At 44.1% G+C, this 23937-nt stretch overlaps 1 protein-coding gene across 1 annotated transcript in view; it reads left to right on the top strand.

The window, feature by feature from the left end:
- The window catches only part of LOC135508457 (calcipressin-2-like), an 81889-nt gene that overhangs the window by 26867 nt on the left and 31085 nt on the right, over positions 1-23937 (top strand). Inside the window, exon 3 of the mRNA XM_064928654.1 lies at positions 5353-5451. Within this exon, the coding sequence (XP_064784726.1) occupies positions 5353-5451 (99 nt within the window). The remainder of the gene's footprint in view (positions 1-5352; positions 5452-23937) is intronic.

Raw genomic sequence — 23937 nt, forward strand, 5'->3', positions numbered from 1 at the left:
CCGCAGAGGGTACACTGCTGGTCGGTGCTGGGGAGGTTCCTCTGGATGTCGAGACAGCACTCTTGTATCGCCCCAGGTGAGTCGGCACCAGGCTCACTCAGAGCCCCCTGTTGTTCACATGTTTTTGTTTATAAATTTTCCCTGTATTCCCAACATAAGGCGCTCGTAGATTCAAGCACACCTGAGAATTTTATTGACAGAGCATTTGCCCGTAGTTTAGGGATCCCCATTGTTCCTGTGGATATGCCCTTCCCTGTGCACGTCCTAGATAGTCGACCATTAGGGTCAGGGCTAATTAGGAAGGCCAGCGCTCCACTGGGCATGGTTACGCAGTAGGGTCACAAGGAGAGAATTAGTATTTTCCTTATTGATTCTCCTGCGTTTCCCATGGTACTGGGTATACCCTGGTTGGCCTGTCATGACCCCACTATTTCGTGGCAACAGGGGGCTCTCAAGGGGTGGTCACGAAAGTGCTCGGGAGGTGTTTATGGGTTTACGTCGGTGCTACTACGGTGGAAAGTCCAGACCAGGTCTCCACCGTGCGCATCCCCTCTGAATATGCCGATTTGGCTCTCGCCTTCTGTAAGAAGAATGCGACTCAATTACCACCCCATCAACGGGGGGATTGTGCGATAAATCTCCTGGTAGACGCTGCACTTCCCAGGAGTCACGTGTATCCTCTGTCACAGGAGGAGACGGCGGCTATGGAAACATATGTCTCCGAATCCCTGGGGCAGGGGTACATTCGACCCTCCACTTCACCTGCATCTTCGAGTTTCTTTTTTGTGAAGAAGAATGATGGAGCTCTGCGCCCGTGCATTGACCATCAAGGTATCAACCAAATCACCTGAAGGCTCTGTTTACCCTGACTCCTGTGCTGGCTCATCCGGATCCTTCTTTGGCGTTCATAGTGGAGGTGGACGCGTCCAAGGCTGGGATAGGAGCTGTGCTCTCTCAGCGCTCGGGTACGCCACCAAAGCTCCATCCCATCTGATTTGCGCTTAGCGGGACTATCATTTGTTTTTCAACAGGACAATTGCACAACACCTCAGTCTGTGCAAGAGTTATTTGACCAGTAAGGAAAGATGGAGTGATGCATCAGATGACATGGCCTCCACAATCACCTGACCTCAACTGAATTGAGATGGTTTGAGATGAGTTGGACCGCAGAGTGAAGGAAAAGCACCCAACAAGTGCTCAGCATATCTGGGAACTCCTTCAAGACTTTTGGAAAAGCATTAGAAGTGAAGTGTACAAAGCTGTCATCAAGGCAAAGGGTGGCTACTTTGAATAATCTCAAATCTAAAATATTATTTTGATTTGTTTAACACTTTTTGGGGTTACTTCATGATTCCAAATGTGTTATTTCATAGTTTTGATGTCTTCACTATTATTCTACGATGTAGAAATAGTAAAAGCTAAGGAAAAACCCTTGAATAAGTAGGTCCAAACTTTTGACCGGTTGATAAGAGAATTATGTTCTCCAGGTACATCACCCAATTGAATTATATTACTCAGTCTGCAAACCAGGATAAGGGATTTCCTCCTCTTCTTCCGAAGAGGAGAGGCGAAAAGGATCAAAGGACCAATATACGGCGTGGTAAGTGTCCATGGTTCCTTTTAATACGTAAATGTACACATGAACAACTGACTACAAAAACAAGAAATATGAACACCCCCAAACAGTCCTATCTGGTGCAGAGACAGGAACAATCACCCACAAACACACAGTGAAACCCAGGCTACCTAAGTATGATTCTCAATCAGAGACAACTAATGACACCTGACTCTGATTGAGAACCATACTAGGCAGAAACATAGAAATACCCAAATCATAGAAAAACAAATATAGACTGCCCACCCCAACTCACGCCCTGACCATACTAAATAAAGATAAAACAAAGGAAATAAAGGTCAGAACGTGACAACCAGAATTTGTAAGATCCTGGTCAAATGAAACAGACTGAGGCCCAGCTAAATAGTCAAAAAGGTTTATTCACAGAACGTTCTACCGTCAAGAATACAAAACAATTCATTTTATACTGACTTCTCACACCCACACAGCCACACGCACACACATACAAACAGACGCACACACATGTCCTGCTACCCAGCCGCCAGAGCTTTGTGACCTTGTTCTTGACACGTACTCCCTGTTTCCTCCCAATCTCCAGTCAGGTCGGCACCAAGCTCAGACAGTCTGTGTTTAAAATACCATAAAGACATATTGTTTTACCCTAATTCTGACTAGGACTACACATTTATTGATTATGATTTTATACATTCTAATCAATTCCATACAATTATATGTTTCAGGGCGGAATATTCTAATCATTCAATTAACAGACAATTCTCACCTATCACCGTTACATTACAATAAAACAATATTAGACTATTGATTAAATATGCTCCTCATTCAACATAAGAACTGGTATCGACGAGAAGAACAGAGTCCTATTGTACCATAACCAAAATCTTTCCTACGATACGTGCACTAGTGCATTTTAAAGTATATTCCTTGGTCTCTTCCTATCATTTGGTCAGAGTCTTTATGGGCTGTGCTCTCGTCTAGGTCTCTGCCTAGTCAGAGTCTTTCTGGGCTCTGCTCTCGTCCAGGTCTCTTCCTGGTCAGAGTCTTTCTGGGCTGTGCTCTCGTCTAGGTCTCTTCCGGGTCAGAGTGTTTCTGGGCTGTGCTCTCATCTAGGTCTCTTCCGGGTCAGAGTGTTTCTGGGCTGTGCTCTCATCTAGGTCTCTTCCGGGTCAGAGTCTTTCTGGGCTGTGTTCTCGTCCAGGTCTCCTCCTGCACTGCGTTATCAATCTCTATACCTGCTGTCCTCCACCTGGCTTCTCTTGTTCTCGCCCTCTCTTTCTCATTTTTGCTTTCTCCCCCTTCTGTCTCTTCCCCCCCCCCCTCTCTCTCTTCTCTCTCTCCATCATTCTCTTCTCCTTCGCTCTGTGTTCTTTCTCTCTGTCACTCTTCTCTCTGTCACTCTCTCTCCTCATTCTCTGTCACTCTCTTCTCTATCGCTCTGTGTTTTTTCTCTCACTCCTCTCTTCATAATTGTTCTCTCATTTCCTTTCCCTCGCTCCCCACACTCTCTCCTCTCTCTCGGTTTTCCCTGGCTCCCTTCGCCTGTACATGGCCGATTTGCTTTATAAATAGCTTGGCCTAGATTACGGCAGCTGCGGTGGCGCCAGGGGGTGGCTGGGCAGGGCCGAGTGAGGTGGTGGGGCACTGGCAGCCTCCATCGCTGGGAAGGTGCAGGAATAGTGTGTGTGTGGAGGGGAAGTGTATGTGTGACTATGTTTGTGTGTGTGTGTTTTGATGCTGCTACTGCCTGCATGCCTACTGTGTGCACATGCACGATGCCCAGGGCTCATGCTGACTCCCATTCCCTCCCCCCTAGAGCCCTTGCCCCTTGCAGCTCGACAACCAAAACGACACATGACTGTTATGTCTCATGTCAGATGTGGAGAGGTTTGTTTTCTGGAGTGTGAGTCTCACGTGTGTATCCTGAATGTTTGACGGTGTTGTTGCGTGTCATTGTGGGTTAGTGGGTGTCCCCTCTGTATGTGCAGGCTCAAACCAGATCAAATCGATGGTCTACTACCCTGGTTTCATGTTCCCACACACAAACATGACTTTGGGATTACAAATGTGCATTATGTTTTACATAACGTGGATTTTTGTGATGGTACAGTCAATTTAGCAACAGTTCTTTAATATCTGTGTACTTCTGTGGTCTGAAGTAACATGTTATGAGTCAATCATCTAGTAATGTCCCCATTTTAGATCCCCTATCAATTTTTTTATTTTGTATTTTTTTTAACCTTAATTTAACTAGGCAAGTCAGTTAAGAACATGTTCTTATTTTCAACGATAGCCTAGGAACAGTGGGTTAACTGCCTTGTTTAGGGGCGGAACGACAGATTTTTACCTTGTCGGTTCGGGGATTCGATCTTCTAACCTTTCGTTACCAGTCCAACACTCTAAACACTAGGCTACCTGCCATCAATCAGGGATCTGGTGAGGGGGAAGGAAGTTTGAATATCCAGGACACCCAGAATATTCACATTCACAGATTTGCAAGGAGCATATACAGCTCTGGAAGATCACATGATTAAAGGGGGTAGATGATGGGTTTTTATTCCAATTCAATTTTAAGATGGGGTTTGAAAATGCTGACTAACTGAGAGAATTTGAAATGAGGAGGAAGAAAACTCTAGAGGAGTGCACAGAAAATGCCTCTTAGTCTATTCACACCCTAACCGAGACCCCCCATTGCCTCAGGCCTGTCAGAACCAGATTGAGCCACCCTATAGTTACAGAGCATCATATCTGGCTCATGTGGTTGTCTATCCGACTGTCTGTCTCTCTGGACAATGTACCCTGTGATGAATGACATGACACACAGACAGACAGAAATAGCCCGCTGCTTCGTCCAGCATATTGCCTACTCATCGTGGCTTATTGTCTTAGCTAGTGAATGATGAAACTGAGAGCTTGTGCCAGAGTTGATGAGTGTGAGGTTATGCAATGCTGAAGCCTGTTGGAAGTTTGGACCAATCGGATAAGGCTGAACTAGTAAGGGAGATATGACAACTGTGTTTACTGTACATACTACACTACAGGCTCCTTCTGCAATGTCCACTACGTTATACAGTAAATTAGCAGGCTATACTGGATTTGTCGGAATTGTTTTTACTTATTGAAGTAACTCTGATATTTCAATAACAGAATAGTCCTACATGGAAAAGTATTTAAATGGAACAGACTCAAACTTACTAGCATAGAGGAAAACATTAGATGGTGCATTCCATTTCTGAAGAAAGAAAGAAAGCTGCATTTATGAAACCAAGACAATAGTGAAATTCTATTCCAGGATATTTTTTGTGGACTTCATTATAGGCAGTTCTGATTAGTGTTACTGGGTTAGAAGTAGGCCTAAAATACATAATTTCAGAGCTATTGTCGCAGTTTTGTTCATGGGCTAAATGAGAAGAAAAAATAAACAACAGAACCGAAGTGTAGCTCTACAAGCTGCAGTGCTCCGACCAACAGCATCGCAAATGAACAAACGAGGCTGATAATGACGTCAATGTCGTGCCCGAACGCGCGCTGGTTGGTGCACTCGCGAATGTTTCTGACCGCCGCTCTGTGTTGGAGCGGGGAGAGCGAGTTTTCTACTGCAGCATCACTCACTTCAAATAGCGCACCCAAACTGTGAGGATACCACCTCATCCGAAGCGAACCCATTGGAGTTACAATCACCTGCGAGGCTGCGACTGCGCTTTCTCTGAAGCAGACAAGGACCGAACGAAATAATTTATTTTATTTATCTTTTCTCTCAGCTACGAAAGGGAATGCCATCAATAAATATGAAACTGGAGATGGTGACCATCATCGCCTGCGAGGTAGACACAGAGGTGTTTACGTCCGACAAGCTGCAGGTAGGCCTATGACGTTACAGTTTCATAAAACCGCACGTTGAATATTTCAGAATTTTTGTCTGTTTGTGAAAGAACTTTGAATATTTCTTCATTTTTTTGTCTGTTCATACTCAAAGACCCGTTGTTTCTGCATGTCCCAAAGTGCCTGTCTTGCTTACGTTCACCCTTGGGTTTTTTTATCAATGAAACCGCAGCTCATCAAAATGCACGCCCTGAATGCGCATGGATGCCCTCGGTGCCATTGATTGACGTTTGTGGGTTTGCTGAAGTGTGGACGAGAGGGGGAGATGGGGGGCAGACTTTTGTTTTTACTGTATTGCCTATAGACTACATCTCGCTTTCGCATCACTGGTCCATTTTAGTAGGCCTATGCAAGTTACATTCTTAAAAGCAGGGGGTTTATAGGAGGGGGGTTGTTGAATTGAACATGTGGAAGAGCACAGAACAGAAGTGAGGAGCAGTTTACACGCAGTGTCAGTGCCTGACCTCCCTTTCAGCATTGCCGGTGTGCCAGATACATAAGAGCGCATAAGAGCGCATGCATCGAATACAACAGTCATGGAGGCAGATGGCACTGAGATGCCTAAAGCCTTGACATTAGAAAGTGCCAGTGTTTACTTTAAATGCCACACAGATGGTGGTCAAAGCCATGGCTTACCCACTGAACCCTTTAAAATTCCTTAGCCACGTTTTTCCTATCCACAGACTGTCATTGTGGATTGAGTCCATTTGCCATCCATTGTAGCCTGTTGTACAGCACAGAGCCCAGCACATGCCGTACCAGAACAATAACTTATTAAGATTCCGTTATCCTAAGTCTTTCCTTAGTACAGTTAATCAGTCTGAACAGAGATCCTATACTATGAGTCAAAGTACAAGGTAATGCTGCCATGTTCTCAGAAAACATAAACATTGTGCACATGTCTGCACACCAGGGGTCGGAAAACCAAAATTATTTTCCAATAATTTAATTCTGAACAGAAGCATCTATTTTTTCCATTCAGTTCTACTGTAGCGACCAGCAACATAAAGTTCCAAACTGGTTGGAATCCCCCAAAAGTAATGCCTAATATCATTCCTTTCTTTCCCTTTTTAAACCTCTGAAATATATGTATTTATTTTTTTAGCTCGACATTAAATAATTTCACCAAACAGTACCGATAGAGCATCTTGCTATGGAGCAGGCATGCTATAATAGTTATTTACATGCATTGGACAGACAAGTGTATGGCATGAGATGCGACTGACATTTTGCTGATGGGGAGAGAGAGAGAAATAGTGGAGGAGGATACTTGGCTTAAAGTGCTGGGCATAATTAAACCTACAGAGGAGGATTGGCTTCTATGAAGGAATTTTGAATGTCTGAACTTCTGAGAGTTGGCTTAACGTTGGACCAGAGCTAACTAGCTAGCTAACAAGATTGTGTGCAGAGCAGCACTAGAATAAAAATAACAACACTTCTTACCTTTTTGTAGTAAAAAATAAATCAAATGTGAAATGTAATAACTATAGTATCCTTAACTAGCATTGAAAAAGTTAATCAATTCTCAAATGAATCATCTCTCTCCATAATTTCTTAATAGCGCCTGTAACTAGTAGCTAGTAGGCTAGTAGCTTATGCTAAGGAGGCGGAGTGGCAGGTAGCCTACACACACTAGTGCTGAGGGATTCGGTTGGTTCAAATATTTGAATTCCATTTCATTATTGTTTTCTTCTGTGAGCTCAATGCGCACATCAAACAATTTCTCTAGAAGTAAATCAGATCCAGCCTGTACTGTGCAATGTAGTAGGGTGTTGTAGTTTCCAACAGGTAATTATTCTACATAGTTTAGCACATTAAACGTGGTAATGAACTGCAATGACTATAATCCATTGCACATCTACTTATATACTTGTATGCCTGTTGCAGAGTAGAGAATGCGCAATTGTTATGTGACTGACCACCTCGATTCGGTCTTTCAAAATTTGAAATTGTGTTTTTTAGATTGGACAAAATTAGAGGCTCAGAGCTAAAAATTGTATATCATACACTGCAGTTGAGGAACAATGGGAAAGTAATTCAGCTTTGAAAGTTGATAAACTTGGAACGCCACTTTTGAGAAAATGGCACGTGAATGTTTTGGTACACCTACTGGAGACCTCTTCTTCGTCTACACCCATTCAGCATCCTTCACACCATCTTAAACCTGAGCTCCATCATCTCTTTCTTTAAGGATTCACATTGGAGGCCATGTGCTAATTTGAGTGAGTAGTTTAGATTTCAAGACTAAAAGTGGTAAAAGTAGTAGCCTACAATAAGGAATTTACCACAGGTGGACTCCAATGGACTCCAATGAAGTTATAGAAACATTTCAAGCATGATCAATGGAAATAGGATGCCCCTGAGCTCGATTTCAAGTCTCATAGCAAAGGGTCTGAATAATAATGTAAATGAGGTATTTCTGTTTTACATTTTTTATACATTTGCTAATGTGGGGTACTATGTGTAGATTGTTGAAGATTTGTATTTATTTAATCAATTTTAGAACAAGGCTGTAATGTAAGAAAATGTGGAAAAGGAGAAGGGGTCTGAATCCTTTCTGAATGCACTGTTGTCATCTGGCAAAGTGGAGTCTTTTGTTTAGCTAGCTAAACAATGAACCAGCATAATCCCAAATCATACCACCACCAATACAAACATTGTCATAGGTTTAGTATGAATGTGCAATACATTTCTGAGTGACAGAGTGAGGGCTTTGCAGAGGCACGTTGTTGTGTGTTTGTTATTTTTAGTTTTTTTTTTGTTCTGTTTCCTGGATCGGCTCCAACCACTGCCGCGCACGCACGCACACACACGCACGCACGCACGCACACATGCACGCACGCACGCGCGCAGAGGGAGAAAGAGTATAGACAAGCACCCAAAGGTATTTGACCTAAGGGGAAAGGTAAGGTAAACCGAAGAGACAGGCTCATACCACCTTGTCTTGATAAACAGCAGCTCATCTCCAAGTCCACGTTCTCCCCTGCAGCACCTGAGCTCTGCATATAACTCTTCACCACAGACTCCCAAAACCCTACTAGCACATCTTGCCTGAGGATGAGCGTAACATCATGCAACGCAGGCGTCCCACTTCTTGGCAGAGTAGCCTATGTTTATGCTTGCCTTGTTTGTTGTGCATGTTATGCAAGTGCACATTTTTTTATGTCATCGGAAAAACCACAACCCCTCATCCTACTACCCCGATCTGTCTAATCTGTACTGAGACTGATCTGAGTGCAGCCTTCAAAAACATCTGTGGGGGGGAGAGAGAGAAAGGGGAGCGAATGGGCTGACTTTGGGGGAGGATGGCAGATAGAGCTGAACTAATCCTGGTTTCTGGCACGTCCTGGGGACAACAGGACATTAGGTGAGAGGGGGAGGGGGGCGAGATTAGTGGGGAACGAACGGGGTTAGGGAAGGCTCTGATTGAGCTCATCTCTCCCAGGCAGCTTGCCGTTGGTTCATCTCATCTGTTCCCTGTGTGTCTCTATTTACTGTTCCCAGGCCGTCATTGAAAATAAGAATTTGTTCTTAACTGACTTGCCTAGTTAAATAAAGGTCAAATAAAAATTACAGTTTTTTTTCAATTGCTAAAAAGCATCGGTCAATACTGAAGCCACTTTTTCAAAACTCTTCACACAGTCTGCATTACCAACAAAACACTTCACACAGTCTGCATTACCAACAAAACTCTTCACAGTCTGAATTACCAACCTGCATCTTGGACAAAGAGTTAATCTCACCTCTAAAACTCACTCAAACCACCAAAACAAGTCATACATGTCTCAAAATTACCTCGTTTGACCATAACATTGGCAACAATTCTCATTCAGAAAGCATGCATAACACACTGATCTAAAAACACTAACAATAGGGAGCATTACATTTTCTTTGAAGTTTGAATGCTTTTTCACATAAATCAGTATTTCATTGTAGAAAAAGAATAACACCTTGTCACTTTATTGACTTGTACTAAAGTATATGTAACAAGAATGAATCAGAAATGCAGCAGTTTGCTTCAATAGCCTTGATTTTTTTTATATCACTTTGCAGATAGTAATTTACATGTGAAAAATAAAAAGTTGAAACAAAAAACTAATTCTTAAAATTCCAGGGCTGCAATAATAATAAAATAAAACCATCAACATGGTTATAACATAGTATAATCACTCATACTATACAGTACTGTGAGGGTTCTAGTTCTCATCAACATGTATAGTATAATCACTCATACTGTACAGTACTGTGAGGGTTCTAGTTCTCATCAACATGTATAGTATAATCACTCATACTGTACAGTACTGTGAGGGTTCTAGTTCTCATCAACAGGTATAGTATAACACTCATACTGTACAGTACTGTGAGGGTTCTAGTTCTCATCAACATGTATAGTATAATCACTCATACTGTACAGTACTGTGAGGGTTCTAGTTCTCATCAACATGTATAGTATAATCACTCATAGTGTACAGTACTGTGAGGGTTCTAGTTCTCATCAACATGTGTAGTATAATCACTCATACTGTACAATACTGTGAGGGTTCTAGTTCTCATCAACATGTATAGTATAATCACTCATACTGTACAGTACTGTGAGGGTTCTAGTCCTCATCAACATGTATAATATAATCACTCATAGTGTACAGTACTGTGAGGGTTCTAGTTCTCATCAACATGTATAGTATAATCACTCATAGTGTACAGTACTGTGAGGGTTCTAGTTCTCATCAACATGTATAATATAATCACTCATACTGTACAGTACTGTGAGGGTTCTAGTTCTCATCAACATGTATAGTATAATCACTCATAGTGTACAGTACTGTGAGGGTTCTAGTTCTCATCAACATGTATAGTATAATCACTCCTACTGTACAGTACTGTGAGGGTTCTAGTTCTCATCAACATGTATAGTATAATCACTCATACTGTACAGTACTGTGAGGGTTCTAGTTCTCATCAACATGTATAGTATAATCACTCATACTGTACAGTACTGTGAGGGTTCTAGTTCTCATCAACATGTATAGTATAATCACTCATACTGTACAGTACTGTGAGGGTTCTAGTTCTCATCAACATGTATAGTATAAATCACTCATACTGTACAGTACTGTGAGGGTTCTAGTTCTCATCAACATGTATAGTATAATCACTCATAGTGTACAGTACTGTGAGGGTTCTAGTTCTCATCAACATGTATAGTATAATCACTCCTACTGTACAGTACTGTGAGGGTTCTAGTTCTCATCAACATGTATAATATAATCACTCATACTGTACAGTACTGTGAGGGTTCTAGTTCTCATCAACATGTATAGTATAATCACTCATACTGTACAGTACTGTTAGGGTTCTAGTTCTCATCAACATGTATAATATAATCACTCATATTGTACAGTACTGTGAGGGTTCTAGTTCTCCCTCTCTCCTGCATTTGGCCACAAGTTCTCATCAACATTACATCTTATGTCTTCTCTGCGATGCATCTTGTGAAGGATCTCCTTGAATGTCTAATCCAACCCTGTCAGTCTTCAGGAGAAGTTTCTCCACAACCTGCATTCATTGCATCCAGTAAGGACATCTGGTCATTAGCGTTGGACTAGTAACCGAAAGGTTGCAAGTTCAAATCCCCGAGCTGACAAGGTACAAATCTGCCGTTCTGCCCCTGAACAGGCAGTTAACCCACTGTTCCTAGGCCGTCATTGAAAATAAGAATTTGTTCTTAACTGACTTGCCTAGTTAAATAAAGGTTAAAAAAAATATATTAGCACCTGGGCCTGAGTAGCAGGCAGTTTACTCTGGGCATCTTATTCATCCAAGCTACTCAATACTGCCCCCAGCCATAACAAGTATAGTTGATTGCTGGCCTAGTCCTTAGCAGTTGCTATAGGCCTGGAGATAGCTGATGCTAACAGGGTTAGTTTAAGTGGATGGCTGGCAGTTGCAATAGGACCGGAGATAGCTGATGCTAACAGGGTTAGTTTAAGTGGATGGCTGGCAGTTGCAATAGGACCGGAGATAGCTGATGCTAACAGGGTTAGTTTAAGTGGATGGCTGGCAGTTGCAATAGGACCGGAGATAGCTGATGCTAACAGGGTTAGTTTAAGTGGATTGCTGGCCTAGGCCTTAGCAGTTGCTATAGTACCGGAGATAGCTGATGCTAACAGGTTTAGTTTAAGTGGATTGCTGGCCTAGGCCTTAGCAGTTGCTATAGTACCGGAGATAGCTGATGTGTTAATCTGTGTGGTGGTGTGTTATTACCTGGAGAATATAGACCAGCATCAGCAGCTTAACATGCGTAAGGAATGAAATAGATGAACAGGCTCTCTCACTTGGTACACGTCAGACATCATACAGTATACACGCACATACATGCAAACACACGTACGCATGAACATACACATTACGCACACACACCACAGAGAAAAAATACACACATGCATATGACTATCACACACACACCAATACATTCTGTTTTACTACTAAGATGTATAAATATATATATATGTGTGTGTGTGTGTGTGTGTGTATATATATATATATATAAACTTCCCCTTAGTGTAATTACCAGGTAAGTCGATAAATGATTAGGTGTGTGAAGTTCACTGATGGATTGTAAGCTGGGCACGTTTAAGCATTAGAGAACAACAAAACGTGTAGGCTGTTTAAGACATGACCTCTTCCTAAAACACTGGAACCCATTATTAGGAAACTACAGATAGGAGAGAAACAACATATTCTGTGAGCTACACACTAGATACTAGACATCATATACACACACACACACACACACACACACACACACACACACACACACACACACACACACACACACACACACTCTCACTCTCACTCTCTTTCTCTCAGTGACTCAGCAAGAAGGAATAAGGTAGCTGTTGTTAATTCCGTCTCTGATAATGTTGTGTCAGCAAACCTCCATCTATCCAAACTAAATCCCAGGACTGTAGAACCCTACTTTCTTTCCATCAGCAGTTTAGGCCTGCTGGTCTGTTCCCAAGCCTACCATCATAACAATGGCAGTTGTCTGTGTCACCTCTGACTGTCGTCCTGGAAACTCAGCGTAGAGCTTTAAGGAGTCACACCTGTTTTGATGCCTGGCCAGCTCACTTCGACTCCTGTATGGTCTATGTTTTTGCTGAGATCTGTGTTTTGGTCTCTTGACTATTTATCAAGCATATACTAATGGTACAGTATAGGGCTGGGTGATATGGCCAAAATATCATATGATATTTTTCATATTTGGGGTGGTGTTTTTATGGTTTTTAATAATAAAAGTTATAAATGTGCTTTATGAGTAGTTCATGACTCTAGAGTTGCAATCACATCCATTATAAGTGATTTCAATGGGGCTTTCTCCATTCTGGTTGTTTTATATTGTTCAATTCAACTATATTTAATTATTTATTTGGCGATGTGAATATATTTAATGTAGTTTTATTTAAAAATTATACCTTTCACTATTTTTTTATGAAATTCACTGAGGAGAATGGTCCTCCCCTTGCTAATTTCTCCACACTAACAATAGGAGTTGTTGTCCCAAAGGCAGGAAACAAGCTTTAGTTCAACCTCTCGCATCACATGTAGCTAGCTAACATATTCATTTTACCTGTACTTAACTAGGCAAGTCAGTTAAGAACAAATTCTTATTTTCAATGATGGCCTAGGAACAGTGGGTTAACTGCCTTGTTCAGGGGAAGAACGACAGATTTTTACCTTGTCAGCTCAGGGATTCGATCTTGCAACCTTTCGGTTACTAGTCCAACGCCATAACCACTAGGCTACCTGCCGCCCCATTCATGCTTCACCTATTGCTCTCTGATTTAGACGATACAGTTGCACAAACAAAATGCGTATCTAGGTCTACACCAGCATTGGTAACAGGCTGTATTAGATCGCTTGTTCTGACTAGTACATTTACCATGCTAGCTAGCCAGATAACTGTCAATTAGCATTAGCGGCTAACAAGATTTATTTTAGTCTCAACTTGCTAAGAAAAGACAAACTAGGAGACAGTAGTTTGCAGACAGTAGGATACACAAACTATAAGTGTAATTATAGAACACTTGTGGAAAGCAGCATGTCACCAACATCGTACTGCATCTATCTGACTGTGCAGCATTGCGACCGGCAAGAAAGTGTTTGTGACTCTGTGGTCGAGCAACAGCTCTCTCTTTGAGTGACAGGGGGTAGGGCCTGGTGTGGAACGCGACATGCAGCAGAAGGGAGAAAAATGACTCAAGTAGAAAATGGAGAAACTAAAAAAAAACTGACATTACACGCGCCAAGTGAAGTACCGTTATAGAAGGTAAAGTAATAACCCAAACCGGTCAGTTCGTCCATACCGGTAGTAAAATACGGTGTACCGCCCAGCCCTAGTACAGTACATCAGCTAAAATGAAATGTGTCAAAACGTCATGTTTGAGATTATGAAATTTTATTGAAAACATGGAGCATTTGGATTGCTGTTTGGCTTGCAAGGTCATCATATCATATAAAACAACATGCAGTGATAAAAGTCTATAAATATTTCAAACAATCAGCAAATAACCTGCAAGGTTGCACTCAGCAAGCCGTCACAAAGGGCAGCACTTGCTCGATGATATAACCACTCCAAAACAGCTGTGTAGATGTGTACATAGTAGAGATTTAGACAAACAGCGTGTGTCAGACGGACCGGTTAAGGAGAGGGGGAAGAGTGGCGGACGATGCGGACGGCTGTACTATGTTCTGTCCAGGTGGGAAACCAGATCTGGCCCTGGCAGGTGGACCAGGCCGTGGAGCATGGGGCTCAGGTTTTTACTTCTCCCAGTCTGCGGACATGTCGAACTGGGCCACGGTCGGCTCACATTCCCCCAAAACCTTAGAGAGGATCTGGGTCTCGGGTGTCACGTTAGAAAGGTTAGAACTATGTCCGCTGGGGTGACGTAGAAGAATGAGTGCAAAAAACAAAGGTCTGTCTCTAACTCTGGCTTCTATCATTGCCGGTGTGTCGGGTTACGGGAGCCAGGATGACAGGGTTGTGAGACGATAAGGTGAAGTCTAAAGGAAAAACCTTCAGCTAAGCAAATGGAATGTGGGACAAAGCTTTTTATTCATTAGTGTGGACGTCAATTCAACATCTATTCCATGTTAGTTCAATGTAATTTCATTGAAATGATGTGAAAACAACGTTGCATCAAACAGTGTGTTTAGGGATGACTTGATGAATTTATGAAATTGCTTCTTCTAATTATTGATAAAGAAACTGTTAATTAAGAAACCGACTGTTAGTTCAACACAAATATTAGGGGTTTTGGTGGTTTTAGATTCTGGGTTCTGACTTCTCAAACTTGAAACATTGTTATACTAGAGACATGATACATCAGAAGGAATACTATAGTATCTGAGGGGTGATAGAACCTGGTTTTTACATCAGAAGTTAATGTTTATCTGTAGGAGCCAGATGGCTTTGGAATGTGCTTACAAGAGGGGAGGCAGTCATATGATTGCTATAAGTGATACGGGTGGAGAGCTTTGGATTAGGCATCAAGGGGCTTGAGGTCAGGTCACCTTAAGGGAGGAGGACCGGTTTATTACCCCATCACTTTGTCTTCCTGTCGAACCATAGAAGATGTAAGGGTTGGAGAGAAGGAGGAGTGCATCTAAATTGGAGTATATTTACTTGTGTTGGTGGAAACATGTCTAATAAACTTGGCTGAGCTTTAATAGTGTCTGTTGAGTTTTTGACTCTGAGAATAAGAACCTAAGAGTCGTTTGAGTGAGTTTTAGAGGTGAGATTAACTGTTTGTCCAAGATACATGTGGTAATTGTCACCAAAAGCACTCACAAACTTCTACAGATGCACAATCGAGAGCATCCTGTCGGGCTGTATCACCGCCTGGTACGGCAACTGCTCCACCCACAACCATAAGGCTCTCCAGAGGGTAGTGAGGTCTGCACAACACATCACCGGGGGTAAACTACCTGCCCTCCAGGACACCTACACCACCCAATGTCACAGGAAGGCCATAAAGATCATCAAGGACAACAACCACCCGAGCCACTGCCTGTTCACCCCGCTATCGTCCAGAAGGCGAGGTCAGTACAGGTGCATCAAAGCTGGGACCGAGAGACTGAAAAACAGCTTCTATCTCAAGGCCATCAGACTGTTAAACAGCCACCACTAACATTGAGTGGCTGCTGCCAACACACTGACTCAACTCCAGCCACTTTAATAATGGGAATTGATGGGAATTGATGTAAAATATATCACTAGCCACTTTAAACAATGTAACTTAATAGAATGTTTACATACCCTACACTATTTATCTCATATGTATACGTATATACTGTACTCTATATCATCTTCTGCATCTTTATGTAATACATGTATCACTAGCCACTTTAAACTATGCCACTTTGTTTACACACTCATCTCATATGTATATACTGTACTCGATACCATCTACTGCATCTTGCCTATGCCGCTCTGTACCATCACTCATTCATATATCTTTATATGTGCTTTGGCATAGTGGGTGGGGTTATATCCTTCCTGTTTGGCCCTGTCCGGGGGTGTCCTCGGGTGGGGCCACAGTGTCTCCTGACCCCTCCTGTCTCAGCCTTCAGTATTTATGCTGCAGTAGTTTATGTGTCGGGGGGCTGGGGTCAGTTTGTTATATCTGGAGTACTTCTCCTGTCCAATTCGGTGTCCTGTGTGAATCTAAGTGTGCGTTCTCTAATTCTCTCCTTCTCTCTCTCGGAGGACCTGAGCCCTAGGACCATGCCCCAGGACTACCTGACATGATGACTCCTTGCTGTCCCCAGTCCACCTGGCCGTGCTGCTGCTCCAGTTTCAACTGAACCGCGGCCCTAGGACCATGCCCCAGGACTACTTGACATGATGACTCCTTGCTGTCCCCAGTCCACCTGGCCGTGCTGCTGCTCCAGTTTCAACTGTTCTGCCTTATTATTATTCGACCATGCTGGTCATTTATGAACATTTGAACATCTTGGCCATGTTCTGTTATAATCTCTACCCGGCACAGCCAGAAGAGGACTGGCCACCCCACATAGCCTGGTTCCTCTCTAGGTTTCTTCCTAGGTTTTGGCTTTTCTAGGGAGTTTTTCCTAGCCACCGTGCTTCTACACCTGCATTGCTTGCTGTTTGGGGTTTTAGGCTGGGTTTCTGTACAGCACTTTGAGATATCAGCTGATGTACGAAGGGCTATATAAATAAATTTGATTTGATTTGATTTGATTTATGTACATATTCTTTATCCCTTTACACTTATGTGTATAAGGTAGTCGTTTTGGAATTGTTAGCTAGATTACTCGTTGGTTATTACTGCATTGTCGGAACTAGAAGCACAAGCACTTCGCTACACTCGCATTAACATCTGCTAACCATGTGTATGTGACAAATAAAATTTGATTTGATTAAGACTGTGTGAAGTGTTTTGTTGGTAATGCAGACTGTGTGAAGTGTTTTGTTGGTAATGCAGATTGTGTGAATTGTTTTGTTGGTAATGCAGATTGTGTGAATTGTTTTGTTGGTAATGCACTCTGTGAAGTGTTTTGTTGGTAATGCAGACTGTATGAATTGTTTTGTGGGTAATTCAGACTGTGAAGTGTTTTGTTGGTAATGCAGACTGTATGAAGTGTTTTGTGGGTAATTCAGACTGTGAAGTGTTTTGTTGGTAATGCAGACTGTATGAAGTGTTTTGTGGGTAATTCAGACTGTGAAGTGTTTTGAAAAAGTGGCTTCAGTATTGACCGATGCTTTTTAAAAACATGGTAATGAATAATTTGGTATTGGAGATGAATGAGGTTACAACCCTTGGTAATGGAATGAGCAGTTTGTTTTTAACCCATAGATTGTGTGTGTGTGTGTGTGCGTGTGTGTGTGTGTGTGTGTGTGTGTGTTGTGTAACCCAAGCGGACGTGGGGATAACTAATTCATGGGCACACACACAAAAACACACACCTATACACACACCTATACATTCACAAACACACACCTATACAGTACATTGTGTGTGTGTGTGTGTGTTTGTGAATGTATATGTGTGTGTGTGTGTATACAGTATGTCTGTTAATGCAGAGGTGTGTCAAATGAAATCAAACTTTATTGGTCACATACACATGGTTAGCAGATGTTAATGCGAGTGTAGCGAAATGCTTGTGTTTATACAGTGTGTGTGTGTGTGTGTGTGTGTGTGTGTGTGTGTGTGTGTGTGTGTGTGTGTGTGTGTGTGTGTGAGAGAGAGAAATGGGATAACATTGTGGTCCGGAAACCCACTTGTAGAAGATTAAATGAAGCTCTACAGATGAGATCCAGTCGTATACTGTAATACTACCCAACCAATGTCATCGAGCCTTTTATCTTCAGTACAGTATGTAGTAATACATCGTTAACTGTGGTAAGCCTGAGTAAACTGTTCCCAGATCTGTTTGTCCTCTTGGTTCCAGTGTAACGGTTTTCTTTTCAGGCCAAACACAGAAACAGACAAACTAGACACACAACATAGAATGCCCACTCAGATCACACCCTGACCAAACAAAACATAGAAACATACAAAGCAAACTATGGTCAGGTTGTGACAGTACCCCCCCCCCCCCCAAGGTGCGGACTCCGGCCGCAAAACCTGAACCTATTGGGGAGGGTCTGGGTGGGCATCTGTCCTCTGGTGCTGGACGTGGCCCCCACTTCACCATAGTCTTAGTCCGCCCCATTGTCCGCTTCCGTGGCCTCCTAACCAAGGCAACCCTTCTAAATGACCCCACTGGACTGACAGGCAGCTCGGGACAGAGGGGCTGCTCGGGACAGAGGGGCGGAAGCTCTGGACAGTGGGGCGGAAGCTCTGGACAGAGGGGCGGAAGCTCTGGACAGAGGGGCGGAAGCTCTGGACAGAGGGGCGGAAGCTCTGGACAGAGGGGCGGAAGCCCTGGACAGAGGGGCGGAAGCTCTGGACAGAGGGGCGGAAGCTCTGGACAGAGGGGCGGAAGCTCTGGACAGAGGGGCGGAAGCTCTGGCAGCTCGGGACAGAGGGACTCTGGCGCCTCAGACTCCGGCAGCGCCGGACAGGCGGGAGACTCCGGCAGCGCCCGACAGGCGGGAGACTCCGGCAGCGCCCGACAGGCGGGAGACTCCGGCAGCGCCCGACAGGCGGGAGACTCCGGCAGCGCCCGACAGGCGGGAGACTCCGGCAGCGCCCGACAAGCGGGAGACTCCGGCAGCGCCGGAGAGGAGGAAGGCTCTGGCAGCGCTGTACAGGCGGGAGCAGCTGTAGGGATGAGACGGAGAGACAGCCTGGTGCGGGGGGCTTCCACCGGAGGGCTGGTGCGTGGAGGTGGTACCGGATAGACCGGACCGTGCAGGCGCACTGGAGCTCTTGAGCACCGAGCCTGCCCAACCTTTTCCGGTTGACTGGTCCCGGTCGCCCTGCCAGTGCGGCGAGGTGGAATAGCCTGCACTGGGCTATGCAGGCGAACCGGGGACACCATGCGCAAGGCTGGTGCCATGTAAGTCGGCCCAAGGAGATGCACTGGAGACCAGATGCGTAGAGCCGGCTTCATGGCACTTGGCTCGATGCCCACTCTAGCCCGGCCGATACGCGGAGCTGGTATGTACCGCACCGGGCTATGCACCCGCACTGGGGACACCATGCGCTTCACAGCATAACACGGTGCCTGCCCCGTCTCTCTAGCCCCCCGGTAAGCACACGAAGTTGGCACAGGTCTCCTACCTGGCTTCGCCACACTTCCTGTGTCCCGCCCCCAATACATTTTTGGGGCTGACTCTCGGGCTTCCATCCACGCCGCCGTGCTGCCTCCTCATACCAGCGCCTCTCCGCCTTCGCTGCCTCCAGCTCTTACTTGGGGCGGCGATATTCTCCTGGCTGTGCCCAGGGTCCTTTACCATCCAACTCATCCTCCCATGTCCAGTCCTCCTTGCGCCGCTGTTGCCCGTTACCACGCCACTTGGTCCTGTTGTGGTGGGTGATTCTGTAACGGTTTTCTTTACTTGAAGGAGAGGCGGACCAAAATGCAGCGTGGTGGTTATTCATGTTTAATTTATAAAGACACTATACATGAATAAACTAACAAAACAAGAAATGTGAAAAAAAACAGCCCTATCTGGTGCAAACACAGAGACAGGAACAATCAGCCACAAAACCCAACACCAAACAGGCTACCTAAATATGGTTCCCAATCAGAGACAATGACTAACACCTGCCTCTGATTGAGAACCATATCAGGCCAAACACAGAAACAGACAAACTAGACACACAACATAGAATGCCCACTCAGATCACACCCTGACCAAACAAAACATAGAAACATACAAAGCAAACTATGGTCAGGGTGTGACACCCAGATCCGTTTGTCCTCTTGGTCCCTCTTGCTCCTACGGACAGTGAGTCACGTGGCTGTAGCTTGCTGCATAAAGCAGGCAGACAGGCATCGAGGCATTCAGTTACTGTTCGATTGATTCTTTTCCTTGCACACGTTTGGTCCCTTGATACCAATTGAGCAACGTTTCAGAGCCCCGAGGCTGTTCTGGAGGCAAAGGGGAGTCCTACCCAGTACGAGATGGGTGTACCTAATAAACTGGCCACTGAGTGTCTCACTTCTCTGTTATAAAAAGTATATAAAATAGTATGCAAATATAAGGCACCAAACACAGAGGCTTGGTTAACTCCTGAGGTCCCTTGTGTCTCTACCAACCGAGGTAAACCAGCCCATAGTTTTAACGTCCCCATGTTTGGAATCATTTACCAACCACATGACATCTTGAGTCCCTGGTGCCAATAGTGTCATTTAAAATGAGGAATGAATTCAGTGAGGTTTGCAAGTGTTTTGGTTGATTTGAGTAATGTATTTGTGTTGTTGAAATGTAGTTTATATGTGCTGTAGGTTGTTTTTTGTTGCTTTTTTATTTCATTCATTTGATTTGAGCATTTTTTGTTGTCAGGGCACCATTCAGAATGAGTCTCAATTGGGCCCCCCGTGAATAAATAAACGTTTAAAAATGTGTAAAAACTAAGAAATAACAAATCCATTGCTGTATGCTGTCATTGTCAAGACAAACATTTTTAGCATGAAAATGATGGAAAAGGAGTTGGCATGATGGCACAAACAGACTGGCACTCAAACATACATTTACATTTAAGTAATTTAGCCTTATTACAATCATAGGCAGAATTATTCAGAGAGACTTTAAATCATAGACAAGCAGAGCGTAAGTCTGGTATCTAATATCTATGACAAAGACAGTGACATTTTGACAGTCAGGACAGCAGGCCACGGAGCAGCTGTGGTGCTTGTAGATATAACTTAATTTCTCCTCTGGGCTCTGGTGTAACCTGAGAATCTGTTCTCTCCAAAATAAGGGGTCAAGTCCACATGTGGGCGCGGGCAAAATAATGTGACAGTTAACGTGCCTAAAACCCGATGGGAGCTGGCGGAGGACCACGGGGCTTTCAAGGAAGATTGAGCGGACATGTTAATCCAAGATGTAGAACACACACACACACACAGGTGGACAGAGGGAGAAGCATGAAGACCTGGTGGACAGAGGGAGAAGCATGAAGACCTGGTGGACAGAGGGAGAAGCACGAAGACCTGGTGGACAGAGGGAGAAGCACGAAGACCTGGTGGACAGAGGGAGAAGCATGAAGACCTGGTGGACAGAGGGAGAAGCATGAAGACCAGGTGGACAGAGGGAGAAGCATGAAGACCTGGTGGACAGAGGGAGAAGCATGAAGACCTGGTGGACAGAGGGAGAAGCATGAAGACCTGGTGGACAGAGGGAGAAGCATGAAGACCTGGTGGACAGAGGGAGAAGCATGAAGACCTGGTGGACAGAGGGAGAAGCATGAAGACCTGGTGGACAGAGGGAGAAGCATGAAGACCTGGTGGACAGAGGGAGAAGCATGAAGACCTGGTGGACAGAGGGAGAAGCATGAAGACCTGGTGGACAGAGGGAGAAGCATGAAGACCTGGTGGACAGAGGGAGAAGCACGAAGACCTGGTGGACAGAGGATGAGCACGAGGTAAACAGAACAAGGTGTTCTCTAAAGCTTTTCATCACAGTCGGCCCCTGTGGGCCCTGTTCATCTAACTTCATGGGGGAAGGTCTGTGCAAAATAACTGGGGGACATTTTGTGTCACTGAAGCAGTAACAGGACAGAATGAATGTTCAAAGTCTGGTTTGATCATATGAATGTACTGTAGATAAATCAGTAGGTAAATAGCCTTGGCTTGTGTGAGCCGGAAGGGCTCATAGGAGCAGGAGCCTGTTTCTGCAGCGTGAGGCAGCTTGATGTACAAGTACCCACCCTGGACAACAGGATGCTCGTAAACTCAGCAAAAAAAGAAACGTCCTCTCACTGTCAACTGCGTTTATTTTCAGCAAACTTAAACATGTGTAAATATTTGTTTGAATATAACAAGATTCAACAACTGAGACATAAACTGAACAAGTTCCAAAGACATGTGACTAACAGAAATGGAATAATGTGTCAAAACCAAAAGTAACAGTCAGTATCTAGTGTGGCCACCAGCTGCATTAAGTACTGCAGTGCATCTCCTCCTCATGGACTGCACCAGATTTGCCAGTTCTTGCTGTGAGATGTTACCCCACTCTTTCACCAAGGCACCTGCAAGTTCCCGGACATTGCAAAATTGCTAAATAGTTGGGAAGAGATTTTCGATGTACCCATTCCATGGCACATGGTTTATGAATTGATACTCAAAACAACGCCGGATTCAAAACTTTGAATTTTTCAATATAAATTACTATACAAAATTCTTGCAACTAATAGAATGTTATATATATGGGGGATACAATCTTCCCAGCTCTGCAGATTCTTCTGTGAGTAGGCAGAGTCATTAGATAATTTATTTTGGTGTTGTCCATATGTAGCTCGTTTTTGGTCACAGGTCCAGGAATGGCTGAACAATTGCAACATAGAACTAACGCTGCAGATAGCAATACTGGGTGATTTGAAAAGCCATAGTCAATCAATCAATAATATAATCATTATTTTAGCAAAAATATTTATTTTTAATTTACAATCTGTAGAAGCTATGAGAATAGGAAGGTTCAATTCTTTTGTGAAGCATCACAGCACAGTTGAAAAATATATGGCAAGTACAAATCCGAAATGGATGATGTTGAGAGACAGATGGGAGGGGTTGAGTGTAGCTGAAGGGTGGAACTAATAGCAAGATAAACAATGTAGGGCATAAGGGATCTGTAGAATGTATATAGGTTCGGAGCTTTTGTGAAATAGCATAGTTACAAATAGAAATCATCAAACTGGATGGACATCAGAAATAGAGGAGGACTAAGAACAAACAAGAGAGAACTATTGTAAAGTAGACTGTGTCTGTAGAATGTGTATAAGATGTATGGATTGAAGGTAGAAGCAGAAGTGTTTATTAGTTTACTCCAATTGTGGGATCGGTGGAAGGGTTTGCAGGGAATAATAATAAGGGTATATTCTTTAAAAAAGTATGTATGTCTATATAGGTATGTGTATGTATATATGTGTATATATATGCATGCGTGTATGGATATATATATTTAACCCCAAAAATATGGGGGATTGGAAATGATGCAGACAATTACATTGGAAGCAACATTCTTTCCACAATATTAAGCTGATCCACCCTCAAAAAAAAAAAAAAAAAAAAAAAAAATACAAATTCCCGGACATTTGTGGGGGGAATGGCCCTAGCCCTCACCCTCCGATCCCAGACGTGCTCATTTGTGGGGGGAATGGCCCTAGCCCTCACCCTCCGATCCCAGACGTGCTCAATGGTGGGGGGAATGGCCCTAGCCCTCACCCTCCGATCCCAGACGTGCTCATTTGTGGGGGGAATGTCCCTAGCCCTCACCCTCCGATCCCAGACGTGCTCATTTGTGGGGGGAATGGCCCTAGCCCTCACCCTCCGATCCCAGACGTGCTCAATGGTGGGGGGAATGGCCCTAGCCCTCACCCTCCGATCCCAGACGTGCTCATTTGTGGGGGGAATGGCCCTAGCCCTCACCCTCCGATCCCAGACGTGCTCATTTGTGGGGGGAATGGCCCTAGCCCTCACCCTCCGATCCCAGACGTGCTCATTTGTGGGGGGAATGGCCCTAGCCCTCACCCTCTGATCCCAGACGTGCTCAATGGGATTGAGATCCGGGCTCTTCGCTGGCCATGGCAGAACACTGACATTCCTGTCTTGCAGGAAATCACGCACAGAACGAGCATTATGGCTGGTGGCATTGTCATGCTGGATGGTCATGTTAGGATGAGCCTGCAGGAAGGGTACCACATGACGGAGGAGGATGTCTTCCCTGTAACGCACAGTGTTGAGATTGTCTGCAATGACAACAAACTCAGTCTGATGATACTGTGACACACCGCCCCAGACCATGATGGACCCTCCACCTCCAAATCGAT

Source organism: Oncorhynchus masou, chromosome 21 (genome assembly GCF_036934945.1).
Source record: "Oncorhynchus masou masou isolate Uvic2021 chromosome 21, UVic_Omas_1.1, whole genome shotgun sequence".
Lineage (NCBI taxonomy): Eukaryota > Metazoa > Chordata > Actinopteri > Salmoniformes > Salmonidae > Oncorhynchus > Oncorhynchus masou.